At 50.8% G+C, this 18,642-nt stretch overlaps 1 protein-coding gene across 2 annotated transcripts; it reads right to left on the bottom strand.

The window, feature by feature from the left end:
• Positions 1–244: 244 nt before the first annotated feature.
• ENDOU (endonuclease, polyU-specific) lies at positions 245–17,506 on the bottom strand. Of its 2 annotated transcripts, XM_014548644.1 has the most exons (10): positions 17,357–17,506; positions 11,552–11,674; positions 8,922–8,993; positions 8,286–8,420; positions 7,649–7,820; positions 7,066–7,265; positions 3,919–4,032; positions 3,218–3,324; positions 2,349–2,491; positions 245–1,355 (listed from the first exon to the last, which is right to left on the bottom strand). In XM_014548644.1, exons 1-10 carry the CDS (start codon positions 17,409–17,411, stop codon positions 1,235–1,237), a joined length of 1,242 nt encoding a protein of 413 aa, XP_014404130.1. In that variant the 5' UTR covers positions 17,412–17,506; the 3' UTR covers positions 245–1,234. The 2 variants fall into 2 exon arrangements, with proteins under 2 accessions (XP_014404130.1, XP_005877456.2); XM_005877394.2 differs by lacking the exon at positions 11,552–11,674.
• Between the last annotated feature and the right edge of the window lie 1,136 nt (positions 17,507–18,642).

Below are 18,642 nucleotides of genomic sequence, written 5' to 3'. Positions count from 1 at the left end.
CTGTATGTGGATCCAGAAGCCGGAAGTACACTCCTCTCATTCTTCACATTACAAGTCCACCGGGAAGAATTCTCTCCCCGTCTCGGCTAGAGGGACTTGGTGAGTCCTCAGGGACTTCAGAGATACCATGTTCTCCAAGCCATCCTGAAGAAACACTGAAAGCAGAAGTACCACTCCCAGCCCTGTTCTGGGCAAAGGCAGGGAGACAGACATTTGAGGAAGGCCAGTTACAAGAAGAGACACATTTCAAATTTTCTTAAATGACTTTAATTGGAGACTCAAACACTCTGTAGTTCGAGCCTGGCTCTGTGGAACAGCATCTGGTACTCCGTGGAGTTAGGGGAGAAATGCATAATTGAGGTTGAAACGCAGTCTCCCTGGTCTTCCCTTCTAGAGTTTGTTGCTGCTTAAGCCTTAAAATAATTGTTAATGACACCAAGCTATAGGCTCCTTTCTTCTGATGCAAAATCCTCCGATGGGAGAACTCTTTCACAGGTTATTTGGGATCAAAATACAGCTCTGTAACTGCACTAAATAGCTACAAGCAGGAACATTCTTGATGCAGTTACTGAGCTGGCTGCAAAAACCTCCAGGCCTGGAGAAGTCCACTCCCTGCCAGCCCACTCACTGTGTCAACCCATGATCCTCTCTGTCTAGCATTGGAGTTCTCCCAGACCCTGCTCTGAGAGGATGCAACCCTAGAAAAGACCAAATACCCATGCTTGATTTCCATGGCCTGATTTCTTTGAGGCCCCAACATAGGGCTGAACTGCTGTTTGCAGAGCTGTGTACAATAACAGCCATTATAGTAATCTTGAATTTCTGTCAGCCGTTCTTCCTAAGAACAATTGATAACACTTTCACAGTAATAATTCATCAGGTTTGCCCTCTCCCCAACCCCAAAAAGAGGAGAGGGGGCAAACCCCCTCCCTGACATTAAAAGGAAACCTGAGGCCTGGAGAGGTCAAGGACTTGCTCACAGTTCCAACTTCCGTCAGGGCAACGAGCTATGGAGGGCCCCACCTTCTGTGTGGGGGCAAAATGCTGGAGGACAAAGACTTGACTGTTCCCCTGCATTTTTCTTATTTGTATCTTTTCTCTCTTTCCCATATGGACATGTCTGGATTTGGGGATCCCTCCCAGTCTCCTCCATGCCCCCTCCAGCCCAGAGCAGATAGCATCTTCGTCCCGCCAAAGCTCTCACTGCCCTCATGCCCCTTTCTGGCTCCAAGCTCTATCGGGTAGAAGACACCACATAGGCTGTGGCGATGTACTTCTTGCCATTTCCGTAGGTGGACTTGTCCCAGCTGTAGGTCTGGATGGCCAAGGGATAGCCACCCAGGCTTAACTGGCACCTGTGGAGAAAGATCATCAAATCCTGGGTTCCTGCTTCACTCCACCCCTGTCCGCAGACAGGAAGGAACAAGCCCAGTTCATGCAGAACTCCAGACTATCTTAGAAGGCCTCTAAGAGGCTGCCACCGCTTACTTCAGCCACTGCCCCCAACTCCCCACGTGCATGGAGCCCTTTCAAAATCTATGCCTATTTCCTATCTTCTAAAAAACAAAACAAAACAAAAACCACCACTTTTCATCTTTCCCAGAGCAGTATTCTAAAATCCTAGATTCTAGAGCTGAACCCCCAGAAATTAAATGTGTGCTTAATGTCTACTTCTTAGGGTTTCAGAAGTAGCAGGACCCAAAGTCCTCAAATGTTAGAGCACGGGAGGCCCAGTGGTTTCAACAGTACTCTCTGGGCTCTAGAATTCCCCCAAGCAGCCTCAGGGGCAATCAGAGAGGCTTGGAACACCAGGGCAACTCCATTTCTCACTTTTATATACATTAAGGTCCTGCATAAGATTTCACTTAGACTCCCACTTTTCATCTTTCCCAGAGCAGTATTCTAAAATCCAAGATTCTAGAGCTGAACCCCCAGAAATTAAATGTCTGCTTAGGGTTTCAGAAGTAGCAGGACCCAGAGTCCTCAAATGTTAGCGCACCTGAGGCCCAGTGGTTTCAACAGTACTCTCTGGGGCTCTAGGGTTCCCCTAAGCAGCCTCAGGGGGCAATCAGGAGGCTTGGAACACCGGGCAACTCCATTTCTCACTGTCATATGCATTAAGGTCCTGCATAAGATTTCAGCTGGAGGAAAGAGGGGCAGCAGTTCTTCGGCTAAGACGAAGCTTGGCAGCCACCAATCTGATAGATTCATTTCCCAAGTGAGAACCCTGAGGCCCAGTCCATACCCTCTGAGCCACCGAGTGGCAGAATCCAGGTGCCCCAACAGTCCCGGCTGAGGCCAGCCTGCGGCCCCAGCCTGCCCCCTGGCCTGGCTGGCCCCGTACTTACGTTTTGCCTGGCCTGGCGATGAAGCACAGGGAGTAGAGCGCAAACTCAAACTCGGGGCTGCTGCCGATGAAGGCGGAGCCCACTTCCTTATAGTAGCCGTCCCAGTTGAACTGCATGGCCAGCACGTCAGGGTAAGACTCCCACTGCGGACAGAGGGGGGTATGAGTGCCACAGAGTGGAGGCTGACTGAGTGGTAGCAAACGGCAGCCGTCAGCCAGGATTTGGTGAGGGCCCATTAGGTGTCTGTGTGAACTTTCAGGGGAGGCTGGATTCTTTAAATAAACAGTCCCTCCTACGACAGTGTGTAAGCCCCTCTCAGACCCTGTGTCTGGAGCTTCCTGTGCGTATCTCCCAGGGAGGCCAGAGTCAGCATCCATATGACCAATGCCTGGGGAACAGGGACATATCTGTTCCCTATGGCCCTCACACGTGGAAGAAAAGGATCGTTGATCACTCCCAAATTATTTTCTGGCACCGGCACTAAAGGTTTCATTTTTATAAAAAGTTTAGCTCAGACTAGCCAGATGAAACTCCCAGCTGACACCACATTCTAAGAAAATTCAGGCAGGAAATAATTGCATGTCATGTTCTCCCCTCTGAGAACCCTCCCCTGCCCCCAGCCCCATCCAGAGATGGTGCCCTCTGCCTCCTGCCCCTGCAGTTGGGGAGCCTTCACGGTTTGGAAAGGAATCCCAGTGTCCTGGCTGGCTAAACCCACTGTCCAGCAGATGGGGAAGTCAAATTCGTAAACCCATTAGCTGCCAATGAAGGTCAGGGTGAGAGACAAATCTGACTGCTCAGAATGCAGAGCAAGGGCAGAAAGTCTGGCTACTAGCAAGGCGTCCCCGGGGTCAGCGCTCAGTACTCACAGGCCCATCATAGATGTGACTGTAATAGTCAACCAGGCCCTCCTTCTCTTGCATGTAGAAGCGGATCCAGTTATGGAAGCCAGTGACCTTGCCTTTTTTTATTTCACCTAAAATAAAGAGTGCAGAGTGGGTGATGGGGCCTCCCCACCAGCCCCTCTCGCCCTCCCATGCCAAGGCTGTCTCACTTTTCAAGTCTCTAGACTTCCCACCTGCTCAGCCCCTTGCCCACGCTGCTCAGAGTCCCTTGCATTCCTAACTTTTACCTCCAGAAGGCCCCGATTTCAGCTCAAGCCCTTGGGGAAATTCCTCCTCCTGGCTGACTCTGGTAACCAATCTGACATACATTTCTCCAAGAGCAAACCAGACTTGCTGGGAGCTTTATGGGTCAGTGCCATGGGCAGAAAGACCAAGGCCCTCTTGGGAAGCAGCTGACTAAGACCTAGAAGCGGAGGACCATTCAGAGGTAGACAGCCATGGCCCCCAACATGTCTCCCTTCCTACATGTGCCCCTTGGGAGCCCGGCATCTGGTCCTCTTTCGCCCTTTGACTGTTCCTCAACAGTGACTCCTCAGACCCCACCCTCCTGGCCTGGGAGTAGACGTGCCCCTCCCTGCTAGCTGGTGCAGCTGCGGATTCATCAATGCCCAATCCTGAAGGAAGCTATCTCTCCATCTCTTTCTTTCCAAGCAGAGTGATCCCACCTGAGAAGACGTGTTCAAAGCCACTTGAGTCCCCCTCTTCATTGCCTCTTGAATAGAGCCCAAACCACATGTTCTTCAAGTCATTGGCAAACTCTTGTTCAGAGCTGTAGCGGTCTGGGGAGAGAAACATAGAGGATTTAAGAGAGGGGAAGGCAAGACCAGATCCTGGGAAGGAAGGGCCACCTGCTCCATCATGTCAAGAGACACATGGGTTCAACCAACAAATGTATTCAATTGTTCATTCAACAGTGACCTATGGGGCAACTGTTTTGTGCGAGGCCCAGATCTAAAGGTGAAGGATTCAGCAGGGAAACACAGGACTAGATCACTGTCTTTACAGTTTGCATTCCAGTAGAGGAGACAAATAATAAACAAATAAACAATAAGTAAACAGTATGGTTTCAGATAAGTGCTATGAAGGAAATAAAGATTATCCCATGATGACTGAAGGTGGGGATGATGGGGATAGGAGCTCGTCTAGAAAAGGAAGATCAGAAAGGCTTCTCTGAGAAGATAGCACTAATCAGAGACAAAGGATTAAAAAAAAATCACTCCTCACTCGGCTGGTGTGGCTCAGTTGGTTGAGCATCATTCCATGCACCAGGGGTTACCAGTTCGATTCCCGATCAGGGCAGATGCCCAGATTACAGGCTCAATCCCCAGTAGGGGGCATGTAGGAAGCAGCCGATCAATGATTCTCTCTCATCATCGATATTTCTATCTCTCTCTCCCTCTCCCTTCCTCTCTCTGAAATCAATAAAAACATTTTTTTTAAATCACTCTGGTTGTGTGTGTAAAAGAGTCAGCAGGGCATATGAGCATCAGAGAGACCAGTTTTGAGGCTAATACTTTGTCCAGGTTACAAGTGATGGTGGCTTAGACTGGTGGAAGCCATGGAGGAGGGGTGAGAAGTTTTTACTGATTTTTAGAGAAAGAGGGGGAGGGAGAGGGAGAAAGAGGGAGAAACATAAATGGGAGAGAACCATTGACTGGCTGCCTACTGAGGATTGAGTCCTCAACCTGGACATGTGCCCTGATTGGTAACCAGCGACCTCTCGGTGCATGGGACAATGCTCAACCAACTGAGCGACTCCAGCCAGGGCCAGGGATAGATTTTGAAGGTGGACATAATAGATGTTACTGGTGGAGGAAGTGGAAATGGGGAACAGTGAGGTAAAAAGAAGAATCACATATAACTCCTGGGCTTCTGACCTGAGCAACTGGATGAGTGACAGTGTCATTTATGAGATGGGGAAAACCGAGGAAGAGGCAGGAACCTCTTTACACTAAGTTCCGAAGAGATGCCATTAGGTAGGCAGGTAGGGATGTCAAAAAGGCAGTTGGGAGCCAAGGAAAAGGTCAGGGCTGGGGGTCTAAATGAAGGAGCCATCAAATACCAACTGTTTACTGCCCAGAATTGTGTGTGTGTGGGGGGGGGGGGATACAAACGTGATACCAGACATAGTCCCTTCTTTCAAGGACTTAAAACACAATTGGAAAACAAGACTAAATATGCACAAAATAACAGAATGGTTTCACAATCTGAATGGCAACCACTTTCTTGGTGCCAGGCTTTCCACTGGGTGCTTTACAAGCATACGTCCTCCAAGACCCATTTCACAGATAAGGCTCAGACATGTAGGATAACGTGTCCGAGGTCACTCCACTAGTAAGTGGCAGAGCCGAACTCTAATCCAGTCTCTCTGGACCAAGGCTATTTGGGGCCAGACCCCAAGCCCCTGAGCTCTGAAGAGATGATGAAAGCCAGCTAGCTGGGAGCTGCGGCAAGTACAGCTTCACACATGCAGTGGGATGTGAGCTTGAACTTTAAAGACAAGTGGAATTTGGACAGGGAGAGGGATGAAGACAGGGTGAGTACTGCAACAGCCTGGCCTCGGTATGGGAACCCCTGGGTTTCAGCCTGGCTCTGCTTACAACTTCCTTTGTGGCCTCAGCCACGTCACCTAGCCTGTCTGGGCCTCCATCTCACTTCAAAAGTTGAAGGGCTCAGCCTGGACCTCCAAGATTCTCTCGAGTGTTTACTACAAAGAGAACACCAGGGGGCGTTGAAGGATTGCCTCCCCTTCATCGGGATTACAAGTGTGCCTTGGACTTCACCTAAAAAACAAAGCACGTTACCAAGTCAAGGCAGAAGCCCTTGGATGGAATGGAGAGCCGAGATCAGAGGCCATCCCAGGGCCAGGGAGGGAAGACCTGGACAGAGCTGCTCTAAGGCAAAGCCCAACTGCCTGGGTTGCGGGAAAGGAATCTGGAGGACACTAACAAACACAGCCCGTGCCAAGAAGTTCCGCAGCCCTGACCTTTTTTGGTCTGACTCAAATGTTTCTATCTGGAGTCACTCCAGTCAGAACCCTTCCTGGTAGAACCTTCCCCTCTGAACCTTTGTTGATTTTCTGTTGCTGTTTCCCCAACAACAAAAGTGGAGTGGGCCCACCTCCTTCCTGGACTTAGCAGGAGCAGGAGTAGGATCAGGGACGCCCTAGGCCTGGAAAGTGGCGCTGAGCTGGGATCAGCTGAGGTGGCTGACCATGCCCTGGGTGGAGCCGGCTGGCTCACAGCCTTGCAGAGAACCCTGAGACTGAAGCAGTGAGTGGGAGGTAAACAAGGCAGCTGAGAGTAAATCAAAAGATGGGTGACTTCCAGGCCAGACGGAAGATTCTTCAGCCCCTGCTTGGGTCCATGATGTTTTTGGGCTTCTCACTGGCCCTCTCTCCCTTCCCCCTTAAAAAATGGACACCCAGCCCTGGCCAGTTTCTCAGTGGTTAGAGCATTGACCCTCAGAACAAAGGGTATCGGTTTGGTTCCCAGTCAAAGGCATGTACCTCAGTTGCAGGCTCAATCTATAGCCCCGGTCAGGGCGAATGTGGAAAGCAACCAGTTGATGTCTCTCTCTCTCTCTCCACACCCCCTTCCCTCCCTTCTACTCTCTCTCTAAAAATCAATGGAAATCCTCGGGTGGTGAGGACTAAAACAATAATAATAATAATAAAATGGACACCAGCCTCCATGTGGTCCCCACCCATGTTCTTGCCCTCCCCACTGTGGAGGCCCCAGAGGTTCCTGGCTCTCCTGCAGACAGACCCGAGCCCTCAGCACTGCCTCAGGGCCGGGGGCAGGTTCACTCACTCTGATGATGGAGGAAGCTGTAGAGTTCCTTCATGACGGCCGTCTTCATGACCTCTCTGAGGAAGGTGTCCTGCTCAGCCAGCTGCTGGGCACTGAAGTGCTCCGCCTGGCCCGTCGCCCGCTGGTAGTTGTTGAGGAGGTTGATGAAGGCTGCGTAGGTCGGCTTGGAGAACAGCTTTTCGTTGACATATGTGAAGAGCCTAGGGAGGTGGAAGGTGGCCCAGTAAGAGGCCTGAAGGTGGAGCAGAAACCCCTCCAGGATTGCTAGGTGGGCCAGGGCAGGCCTGGGAGGGTTGGGTTCAGGAGCAGAGGGGGGACCTCAGATGCTCTTGAGGGCCTGCATGAGGTCACTCTGTCCTTACACTTCAGCTCCTGGAAGGTTAGGTACATTCTCAGCCTGGCCAGTCACAGAAACCCTCCCCCCTGGATGCCCACAGTCCCTCAAGGTAGCTTTGTCTGCCTCTGGAGACCTATTTATTTGCTCTCCCTTTGATCCTCCTGCCTGGAGGATAAAAGAGCTGAGGCATCAAAAGAAGCAAGCTTGGGGGAGAGACTTTGCAGGAGGGGAATGACGGGAACGCACGGCTCCGGGCAGTGGTCCACTTGGTCTCTGGTCTCAGAGGGCGAGATGGCATTTTGGCTGTTGAGAATGATGTCTTCCTTCTGTGCTTTGTTGGTGTCCGCCCTGTAGATCTTCTCAGAGATGGCCTTCAGCTCCTCCGTGGTTATGGCGTCACTGCTGTGGGAGAAGCCCTCTGGGAGGAATTGGGGGAAGGGTGTCTCAGAGCCAGAGGGTGGCCAGAGGGAGGCAACTGTCTGAATGTATCCCTTCAGGCACTTTCCAGAAGCTGTCAGCAAGGGAGAGGGTCTGCAGTCAGGCCCCCTAGTGGCCAGAGGACAGGGGTCTGGAGCCTTAAGGATCCTTAAAATCAGCACCTGGCCTTGCCCACAGAATGTCCAGAGAATGTCCACAATGACCCCTTCCTCTAGGAAGGTTCTCAAACGTTGACATGCATCAGAATCACCTGGAGGGCTTGTTAACACAGGTTCATGGGCCCCACCACCCCAGAGGTTCTGATTCAGTAGGTCCAGGGTGAAGCGTTTCTAATACATTCCCAGATGATGCTGATGCTGCTGGACCAGGGACCCCACTGGGAGGACTATTGCTCTGGAGAGTCCCTCTGTCCCTGGGGCGAGGCTAAAGGGAGCAGGAGACTCACCGTGGCCGCACTGGCTCTCGAAATCCTCGCAGCAGTTCCCAAACTCTGGGCAGCGGGCATTGCAGTGGCATGGGTGGTGCCTGTCGAAGGACTCATGGCAGCGGCCCCGGCAGGAGTCGGGCGCTGAGTACAGGTCTGAGAGAACAGAGGGAGGTGTGTGCTGAGGACCTCTAGAGGTCGCTGGGTCATGGCTAGCTCCCCACACTTAGCTTTGTTTGCTCTCCTGACTCTATTATAAAGATCCCCGGGGGAAGGGAAACAAACAAGCTTCATTGGTCCACACCCTTCACAGTCAGGAAGTCCTTTCTGATGCCCAACTCTCCTTTCTGGCCTGTGTTTTTATAATCTTCCCACTCTAAAAATAAAATCTCTTCCACTTCCCTCTCCGGCCTCTCCACGGGCCTCGGGCCCTCTTTCCTGCCAGAGCCCCCACCCCCAGGCTGCTGAGGGCCTCAGGCTTCTTCCTGCCCAGATCCCGAGTCCAGCGAGCCCCTCTTACCACCTCCAGGTGCTGGACTGGGGTCTGTCTGACTTGGGCCTCGGCCTGTTGCTGCTGATATGGCTGCCCTTCCCCTGTCTCCCTCTCATGTCCCTTCTTCTTTATCCTGAAGGTCCCCTTTGGGGAGGCAGACTCACTGCTAGCCGGGGCCTCCTCCATCTCTTCCTCCAGCTCCAGGAACGGCTCTGGCTCTTTGGGGTCTTCTTCAACTGAAACAGAGAAGTCAAGTCACCAGCCATCCCCCCTCCCTTTATCTCTGGTTCTCAGTTCCCCCAGCCTCAGGGACAAGCATGTGCAGTAGAAGAAAGTATGAAACAGGGGCGAGGGAACAATGAACCAATACCGAGTGAAGGAGGAGAAAAACTGAAAATGGAAGACAGAAGGGGACTGATTATTGAAAAGAATCTTCCCAGGTGACAGCCCTCCTCACCGCTTTACCTTCTGGTACTCAGTGTGCTCATCTATACAAAGGGGAGGGGAGGCAGGAGGTGGTCCCTTCTGGATTGAAAACTCTGATTTGGTTATGACTTTGCTTTCATGAAAGTTGATAGGTGGACAGGCTTGACATTCTCCAAATGACAAGGCCCTTACTTAGGAACATGCCAGACCTATCCTACCTCCCCATCGGAGTCAAGCGTGAGCTCCTCCCAGGGCCTCCAGGAATAACGACTGCTTCCTGAGAAACCAGCTTCCCTTCTTTCTTTGCAACACTTGACAATGGCCACCAAGGCTGAGCGTGTTCAGAAAAGCCCATTCCTATTGCTGCTCCATCCCTTCGGCTTGCAAGCTGCGTGACTGCAGCCTCTGCCCTGGGCTGAGTCCAGTGAGCTGGGGTGGGGAGGAAGAGGAGGAATGTTCCCGGGACTCCGAGCTCCTTGCTCATCACACGGCGGAATAATTTCCCCCAAAGAAACAACGCTCTTACAAAGTGACTGGGAATCCATGAGTGAGTTCGCTGGACAATACTGTGTGATTACCATCATGACCACTGTCAGGTTACCCATTCAGTCACCAGGAACCTTCTGAGCACGTACCCTGAGCCAGGCTGTGTTCTGAGTGCTGACAATTCACAGGGTTCTAAACTCAGTTACATTTTATGCCAACAGACTTTTGTGAGCTGATCTAGGGTCTCAACCATCACTTGTAATATTTGAGTTGCACATCAGACAGATAGAGATTAAATGGCTCCTGGGCTGAGTGTTGCCTCTATCTAGAAATTCGAGTCTGATGGTCTAGGGCAGTGGTCGGTAAACTGCGGCTCGTGAGCCACATGCAGCTCTTTGGCCCCTTGAGTGCGGCTCTTCCACAAAATACCACGTGTGGGCGCGCATGTACATCATGACCACTGTCAGGTTACCCATTCAGTCACCAGGAACCTTCTGAGCACGTACCCTGAGCCAGGCTGTGTTCTGAGTGCTGACGATTCACAGGGTTCTAAACTCAGTTACATTTTATGCCAACAGACTTCTGTGAGCTGATCTAGGGTCTCAACCATCATTTGTAATATGTCGAGTTGCACATCAGAGAGATAGAGATGAAGTGGCTCCTGGGCTGAGTGTTGTCTCTATCTAGAAATGTGAGTCTGATGGTCAAGGGTGAACTAGCCTTCCTGGGTCTACTGAGTGGGGCACAGAAGCAGCAGAAAGGGCGGCTCAGATTCTGACAGTGAGCGCTGGGCCTGTGCTCCCTGTCTGCGCCTGATCAGCAGAATCCCTGTGAGTATGTGTGGTGTGTTTGTGTAAATTGAAGAAAGGTCCCTTTTGGGTGAAAGCAGCTCTGTGACAGGACTGGTGGGTCAGCAGACACCACCTTTGGGCAAATTAGAAGTCACTCCTTTCTTTCAGCAGGCACAGATCTACTCCAAGGCACATGGCTTAGCAAGAAAGATACAGATTCAATTTTGATCTGATTTGCCCTCTCACCAGGTGCCCTCATACAGTGCACAATGCGCACAACCATATGCAGTAATCTTGCGGGCCACGATCTACCATGGCTCTAGGGACCGTGTTTTCCAAATTGGGAGTCAGGACACGTGGTTTGGCTGTGGACTTAGCAAGGCGTTGTGTCCTAAAGCAGACGATCATTTACCTGAAAGTCTGAAACATCGGCAGCATGCAAAACAGGTGGTTATTCAAAGTGATTTTTTTTAATGACTCACTTAAGACTGTGCCATTGAAGTAACAGAAGAACAACTGGCTCTTGAGGGCAGTGCGTGTCCCATTTAATCGTTGGACTGGGAAGGAGGGTTGGAGATGTTGCGGCCAACCCTCGGCCTACTCACTACAGGAAGAGTGGTGTGAACTGTGACAGTCACTGTGTCTCCTGGGGGCATGCACGTTGGAAAAGTATGCTGCCGTTTTTTTATGCTTTTGCTATTTAAAGTGTTGAGCAACAATTGGTATTGGAATACATAATAAAATAAAATGTTTATCATGTTGCTTTTTGGGGAATTACTTAAACTTTCAAGATATCATTAATCCTGATAGTTCAGACAGATAATCCAGGCAAATGACATCTGTTTTGTTCTAAGTTGGGGTTTTACACTGGGGACATCTTAGAATACCTGGGACAAGTGGCATCTAAATTGCTGATCCCGGCTGCATGCCCAATATCCTCATCCCAGGCCCCCTGAGCGCCGGCATCGGTCCTGAATCCCGTTCTAGACTGCTGGCCATCCAAGCCAGCAGCCCCTGGGGCAGGCTTGGCATGGACGTGGCTCAGCCCACTGTGCTTTCCAGACCCTTCACCCCCCACCAAGGAGCCTCACCAGTACACAGGTGCTGGTAGTCGTCACAGCAGTCCCAGTACCAGGGACACTGGCGGTCACACTGGCAGGCAGCATCGCGGTTAAATTTCTCATTACAGCGCGATGCGCATGACTCCATTTTTCCTATGGGAGGTAAGGGTCACAAACTCAGCCCTGTGAGGATCCTATTCTCCTCATCAAGGTACCCCAAGCTGGAGGGTTCACAGACAAGGGCTGGGACCCCACCTGGCAAGGAAGGTCATTGCTGTCTGCAAGGGAGAAGTACTGCCACAGCCCCAAATGCACAATTGCCCAGCACCCACTGTCCCTCAGCCACCTCAAAGTATAGACCAGGATCACACACTCAAATGCCTATGGGGCTAGACCTGGGACATAAATGAGTGAAGAAGCAGGAAGGCAGCAGGAAGAGGTGGGGACTGTGACAAATTTGGGACTAATGCCCAGCCTGAAACTGGCAGCCACCGTCAGCTCTAGCCACTTGCTGCCATGTTGGGATACAGGCTCAGTGTTGCCACAGCCTCTAGTTCTTCAAGAGAAAGCCTTCATTTTTATGTGAAATTTTACAATTTTTTAAAAATTCAGGCAGACCCAATAAAGAGGTCTGTGGGCTGGGTGCGGCCCAGAAGCCACTATTCACCTGTCCTGTAGATGAAAGGGATCCCCCCTGCCCTCTCCCCGCTGACCCATCCCCTTCCTCTCATCCTGTCCCTTCTATGTTTTCTGCTTCTTTGTTCTTTCCTTCCCTTCATCTGGTCTTCTCTGCATCCTATTCGCCCCACAGTCATGTCTTTCTGTTTCTTGAATCTTTGGAATGCACTCAGATTCGTTTATCTCAGGGTGGGGAATGAGGCCGGTGTGGGTGAGAATTGGCCTTTGGAATACGCTGTTATGTAACCACAGACCACATCCCTTACTCCAGCCAAAGGGCTTGCAGAAACAAGCTTTTGGTCACAGGGGCATACGGACAAGAAATTTTAAAAGAAACAGTACAAACCCACCACCACTCCTAAGAAAACAAGCCCCACCACGCCCACCACAGCAAAGACAGTGGAGGGTGCAAGCAGGGGTGAAGCTGGCTGTCGGGCCCTTCCCTCCACTCTGGGCTTTAAGGGTGATAACAGAGCCTTTCTTTCCACTTGAGGTTCCTGGGGTTTGGATTCAGCGAGCGCTGGGGTTAGGGTCAGGCTGTGGGTTGGAGAATGTCAAGATCAGAGTCAGAGTTACTGGCGGTGCCGGAATTTGTGTGAATGAGGAAACTGAAACCTAATTTGGGCCGGGGTGGGGGTTAGTTAGGTTTAGATTAAGTGCTGCAGTCAGGATTTGGGCTTGAGTTAAACTTATTGATAAAATAGCAATTTTGTATTCATGTTTAGGTAAAGCATTGGGGATAGCTTTAAGACCACATTCAGGGTTGTGGAATGTGTCAGGACTGGGAGAGAAGAAATTAGCCCAGTTTTGCCTTAGACTAGATTTGGGATTTGGGTTCTAATTATGATTCCATGCAGGTAGAGCACCTCAATTTAGCCTGGGTTTAGGGCAGAGATGAATATTAGGATATGGGCTAAGTTACTTCTTTGGATTCTGGGATTAGGGGTTATGCTGTGCTAATGATGGTGACACAGCAGGGAGGTGAAGAACCTGGAGTCTGGCACCAAACTGCTTGGGGCTGGAATTCTGGTTCTGCTGCTTTCTGGCTATGCAATCGTGGGCAGGTTATTTGACCTTCTGTGCCTTGGTTTCCTTATCTGTAAAAGTGTGATAATGAGCCCATCTCATAGAATATTTATAAGAATTAAATGGGTTAGTATTTGTAAAGCACTTAGGATAGTGCATGACAGATTAGCACTACGCAAGTGTTTGTGAGATAAACAGTGGCAAAATTTTATGCTCGTCTTCAAGGCGACAGGAATCAGACTGGCTGGAGCAGTCTTCCCTCCCGCCGACATGCCTGTCCGGCTACTCCCTCCTGGGTTTCAGCGAGGCCTTCCCTTGGGCTGGGGTATCCATGGCGAATGTTGCTGACAGACTCCTAGCTGACATCCCCACTATAAGCCTGTTTTCCTTACATCAAAGAGGTGTCAGGTCAAGGTTACCCAGGGCCTGAGGCAACGTCACCTTATGTGCAGGGCCTCCAGGGTGGCCAGGAAGGTAGGCCTCTGATCCAGGGAATTGTCCCTAAGAAAGAGCAGGCCCGAGGCCCCTGTCCCTTCAGGCCCAAGGGAACTCCTCTTGAATCTTAAATGATGCTCCCTTAGAGCCTGAATGGGAAGACCTTCAGGAGAAATGTTCAGCCCAGGAGGAAGGCTCGGTCAGCTGCCTGCCCGGTCGGTGCCCGGTCGGCCTGGCAGTACACCCAGAATCCGAAGGAGAGAATTCAGACAAAACAGGGCAGCATCTCTAATGGGCCAGGTCAGCAGAGTCTGAGGAAAGAATTCGCTTCATTCCAGCAGTTGGCACCCGTTGAGACGGGTTGCGAGTGAATAGGCAGCTCTGTGGTGTCAGGAGAACACCCCCACCCCCGGCCCCAGCTGAGTGGACTTCTTCATCTCCGTTCAAGAACTGTGTCCCCAGCAAGAAGCCTGGTCCAGGATCTTCCGCGCTTCCCTGTAAACTTAGGCTTTAAAACAGCGGTTCTCAACCTGTGGGTCGCGACCCCTTTGGGGGTCGAACGACCCTTTCACAGGGGTCGCCTAAGACCATCGGAAAACACATATATAATTACATATTGTTTTTGTGATTAATCACTATGCTTTAATTATGTTCAATTTGTAACAATGAAATTGGGGGTCACCACAACATGAGGAACTGTATTAAAGGGTCGCGGCATTAGGAAGGTTGAGAACCACTGCTTTGAAATAACCTTGGGATTTGAGGGTGGAGGGGAGGGGTGGGAGGAGCTGTTCCTCAAAGGGACTTTTCCTGCTGTGCTGCTCTGGGGACACTCACCCTGACTCCTCACACCAGTGCACGCCCCCCTCCCATGCCTACTGTTTACACCAGTGCTGTGTGTGCCTCGCTCACCAGCCAGGCACCCGAATCCCTGCTCCAGCCACCAACTGCCCTCGTCCCGCTGCCCCTTCTCTGACACTGCCTTTCTTCATTTTGGCCTTTCTTCTCAGACTCAGATTCTTCCTCCATTCCCCATGAAGAGCTTAGCCATGACCACCCCACCCACCCCCAATGAAATACTAAATTTCTCCGCACCTTCCAAGATGTCAATATGCTAGAATGGATGCTCACTCCCTACCCATTCTGCCCAGTAAACTGGTGTAAACATATGCCAGTATTGAGCCCCTATGATGGTTGGAGCAACCTACATCTGTGCCTACCACCACTCTTTCCTGCTTTTCTGATCCTATTAAATGGCACCCTCATTTACTAAATTACTTGTGTTGAAAATTTAATGATCATTCTGGATTCCTTCTTAAGCTCATATCCCACATCCAAACTATTTGTAAAACCAGGTGGTTTTTATCTCCAAATATATTCCAAATTTGATTATTTCATACCGTCTCCACTGCTACTAACTTAGTCCAAGCCACCATCTTTTTCTCACTTGAACTTCTGCAACAATCTCCTAATTGATAGTCTGCTTTCATCTTTGCTTCCCCAGTTAGAAAACACCATTTGATACAATTATCAACTGGCAATGCTCTCCTGTTTAATACCCTTTAATGCAGGGGTCCTCAAACTTTTTAAACAGGGGGCCAGTTCACTGTCCCTCAGACCGTTGGAGGGCCGGACTATAGTTTAAAAAAAAACTATGAACAAATTCCTATGCACACTGCACATATCTTATTTTGAAGTAAAAAAACAAAACAGGAACAAATACAATATTTGTATTTGCATGTGGCCCGCGGGCCGTAGTTTGAGGACCCCTGCTCTACAGGGGCCCAGATTCTGTTTCCATGGTGACCTAGCCAATGCTAGAATGGATGCTCACTCCCTACCCATTCTGCCCACCAAGAGAGCCTGGGCGTCCCCATATGCCAGTGTTGAGCCCCTCTGATGGTTGGGGCAACCTACATCTGTGCCTCTACAGGGGCCCAGATGCTGTTTCCATGGAGACCTAGTCAACTAAGAAAATTCATTTCCAGGACCAGCTTCCTATTTCAGCCAAAGGTTCCCCAATATGATTCATATTCTTGCATCAAAGTTCTGAGATGTTGAAATAGGATAGACAAGAGCAGAGCCTCTTCCCTCCCACCTTAGGAAAGAAGGTGGCATCAGCCACTCAACCCTCACTTTCCCAGCAATCCCACAGCCAGATCAGATCACCACCCTCAGAGGCCAGGGCTCCACCTGCATATCCGACACCACTGTTGCCTCTGCCCTCAGGGATGTGCCCCCCTCCTCACCAGAGACCAAAAGTCTTATTTTATTTTATTTTTATTGATTTCAGAGAGGAAGGGAGAGGGATAGAAACATCAATGAGAGAGAATCATTGATTGGCTGCCTCCTGCACGCCCCCTACTGCGGGTGGGGGGATGGAGCTGCAACCCGGGCACATGCCCTTGGCCGGAATCGAACCGGGGACTCTTCAGTAGGCTGACACTCTATCTGCTGAGCCAAACCAGCTAGGGCAGAGACCAAAAGTCTTGAGTTGCTGTCCTCTCCTGAGACTGGGATGTACCAAGCCTGCGGCCACTCCTTCACACTAAGCTAGACGTTTTCCTGTCCTCCCTCACTCTCTACCACTGGCTCTGCCATGCAGGGCCCAGTCAGAGCTGTCTCCCGGCTGCTCTGCAATGAGCGCCGGTGGAGGTACATGATCCCATCCAGGGGTGGACGCCTGGGAACAGTTTCCCCTCCAAAGGCTCTCCACTTAGGAATCCTGCCAGGGGTCCCCTTATCCACAACCTACTTGGAAATGACTCCAAGAGTAAGCTTCTCACAGGAATATTATAGTCATAGTCAAAGCCCCAATTCATTCAGATCTCACCCCATCTAGAGTGCTTTTAATACATTATCTTACTTAGTCCTTACAACAGTCCTATACAGGAACCACCTGGGTTGGGTGGGATGGGTATCAAGCTCTGATTCTGTCTCCTCCAGGCAGACGAGGATTCTCCCCACACACCTCCGCTCAGTCCCCTCCCTTGGCACTCGGTTTCACTCACTCATTAGCCACAATTAACACGGGGCCCCAGCGTTTTGCATCGCTACTAAACAGGAAAGGCTCCTGTTCCTCTGCTGGTCCCATCCCATCCCCGGCACCGCTAGTAGCTGTGGGCCAGGACCCTTCTCTATGTGTTAATTCCTCTAACACTGGGGCAAGGCCGATTCCCCTGACCACTTGCATAGCCCCAGGTAGCACATGGCCCACCTCCTGGTCAGGGGCTCTTCCTTCCAGTTTCCCCCTGAGCCTGCCCATCTCAGAGAAAGGTCCCACCCCAGACAACCTCATTTGTTCCCAGGCAGCAGAGGGAGTAACCAAGGGCAGCAGGCCACTCCAACCCAGCAGACCCCAGCCCCAGCTTTATACCATACAATGACCACGAAAAACAAAACTTTGATGAGATCAAAAGTCAGGTTGGACTAAGGGATGTTTGGGGCTGGTCTTCCAAGCTGTCAAGAAATGTCTCCCAGGACATTAAGTCCATCAGCCCTGAAACTCCCTTCACACAGTCCACTCCACTCCAGAGGCAACTCCTGCACCTCAGGCCAGGACCGGTCTAAGGTGCTCTGTGAATTTAGGACAGAGCTGATCCTCCCTTGTCCCACTACTCTCACCCTCTACCAAGTTCCCCAAATCTGTGCTTCTTTATGCAGGACTTCTTCTACCTCCACCAGATAATGACTTACCTGCCCAGGCCAGGCCGCAGAGCATGGCCAGTATCAGGGGGACACAGGCCTTCATGATGCCCAGTTGGAGCCAAAATGGGATTGGCTGTCGGACTTCCACTAGAGTCAAGATGAATGTCACAGCTCTCAAGTGCGCCTTATTTCCCAAGCTTGTCCTTTTAAAGACATCAGAACTTGTAGATCTGGTACCTCCAGATCCTTTCCAAAAAGGGGGGAGGGATCCCAGATGGATCGGAGGTGGATGGGGGTGGAGTTCTCCAGCTGTTTGAAGCCAGAGGGAAGGTGACTAAGCAGGCAGGTAATGCCAGATGTTTAGAACAGGTAATGCTAGCCATCTGTAGTTAGGAAATAGGTCATACAAGCAGGCACAGCAGATGGGCCTATGTCAGAGGATGTTCTGTCCAAATTGGGTGCAGCCATGGACTCATCTTTGGGTAATGTCTTCCAAACACCCACCTACCTGCAATCCACAGGCCTGACTTTTCTATGGGGAAGGGGTTACAGGCTGGCTTCATCTTTGAGTTACTGGTACACAGCGTAAGGAACACAGTAAGATGATCATTACAAGTTTGACTAACAAGAGCTCAGGCAAGCATTGGGGTTAGTGGAAGGAGAGATAAAAGAGGCATGGGTTGGAAACAAAGGCTGTTCTTACCACCATCAATGTAGCTAAATCACCTTATAAATATCATGCAAATTGGCCTCTAACTCTTACTGAGTCAACATCTCAGCTCTTACATGTTTCAGGTCCTCATGGATTTCAGGTTTATGAGGCCAGGGAAGGGTGAGAGGCCTCTTAAAGGACACACCCTTCCTCTTCTGGGAGCCCAGGGCCTCACTCCCTTTATCCTCTACTCAGTCTCCTGTCCCCCAAAGACCATCCCAGAGAGATGAGGCCTCTCAGGACCCCTTTCCTCCCGAGTCTGAGAACAGGAGTAGCCACTTGGGCTGCCAAGCTTCCTCCTCCTACTGAAGGTTAAATCTGCTGAGTAAAATGCCCTTTCCAGAAAGAGCACTGCATGGGAGTCCTCAGCTCCCTCAAAAAAGAAAACTCTCATATAAAAAGGCAAAGCTGCCCTAGCTGGTTTGGCTCAGTGGATAGAGCGTCAGCCTGTGGACTGAAGGGTCCCGGGTTCAATTCCTGTCAAGGGCACATGCCCGGGTTGCAGGCTTGATCCCCTTGTGGTGCGTGCAGGAGGCAGCCGATCAATGATTCTCTCTCATCATTGATGTTTCTATCTCTCTCTCCGTCTCCCTTCCTCTCTGAAATCAATAAAAACATATAT

This window comes from Myotis brandtii, unplaced genomic scaffold (genome assembly GCF_000412655.1).
Source record: "Myotis brandtii unplaced genomic scaffold, ASM41265v1 scaffold517, whole genome shotgun sequence".
In the NCBI taxonomy this organism is placed as follows: Eukaryota; Metazoa; Chordata; class Mammalia; order Chiroptera; family Vespertilionidae; genus Myotis; species Myotis brandtii.
Note: the sequence above shows the minus strand (reverse complement) of the source record. Positions and strands in the feature narration are given on the sequence as shown.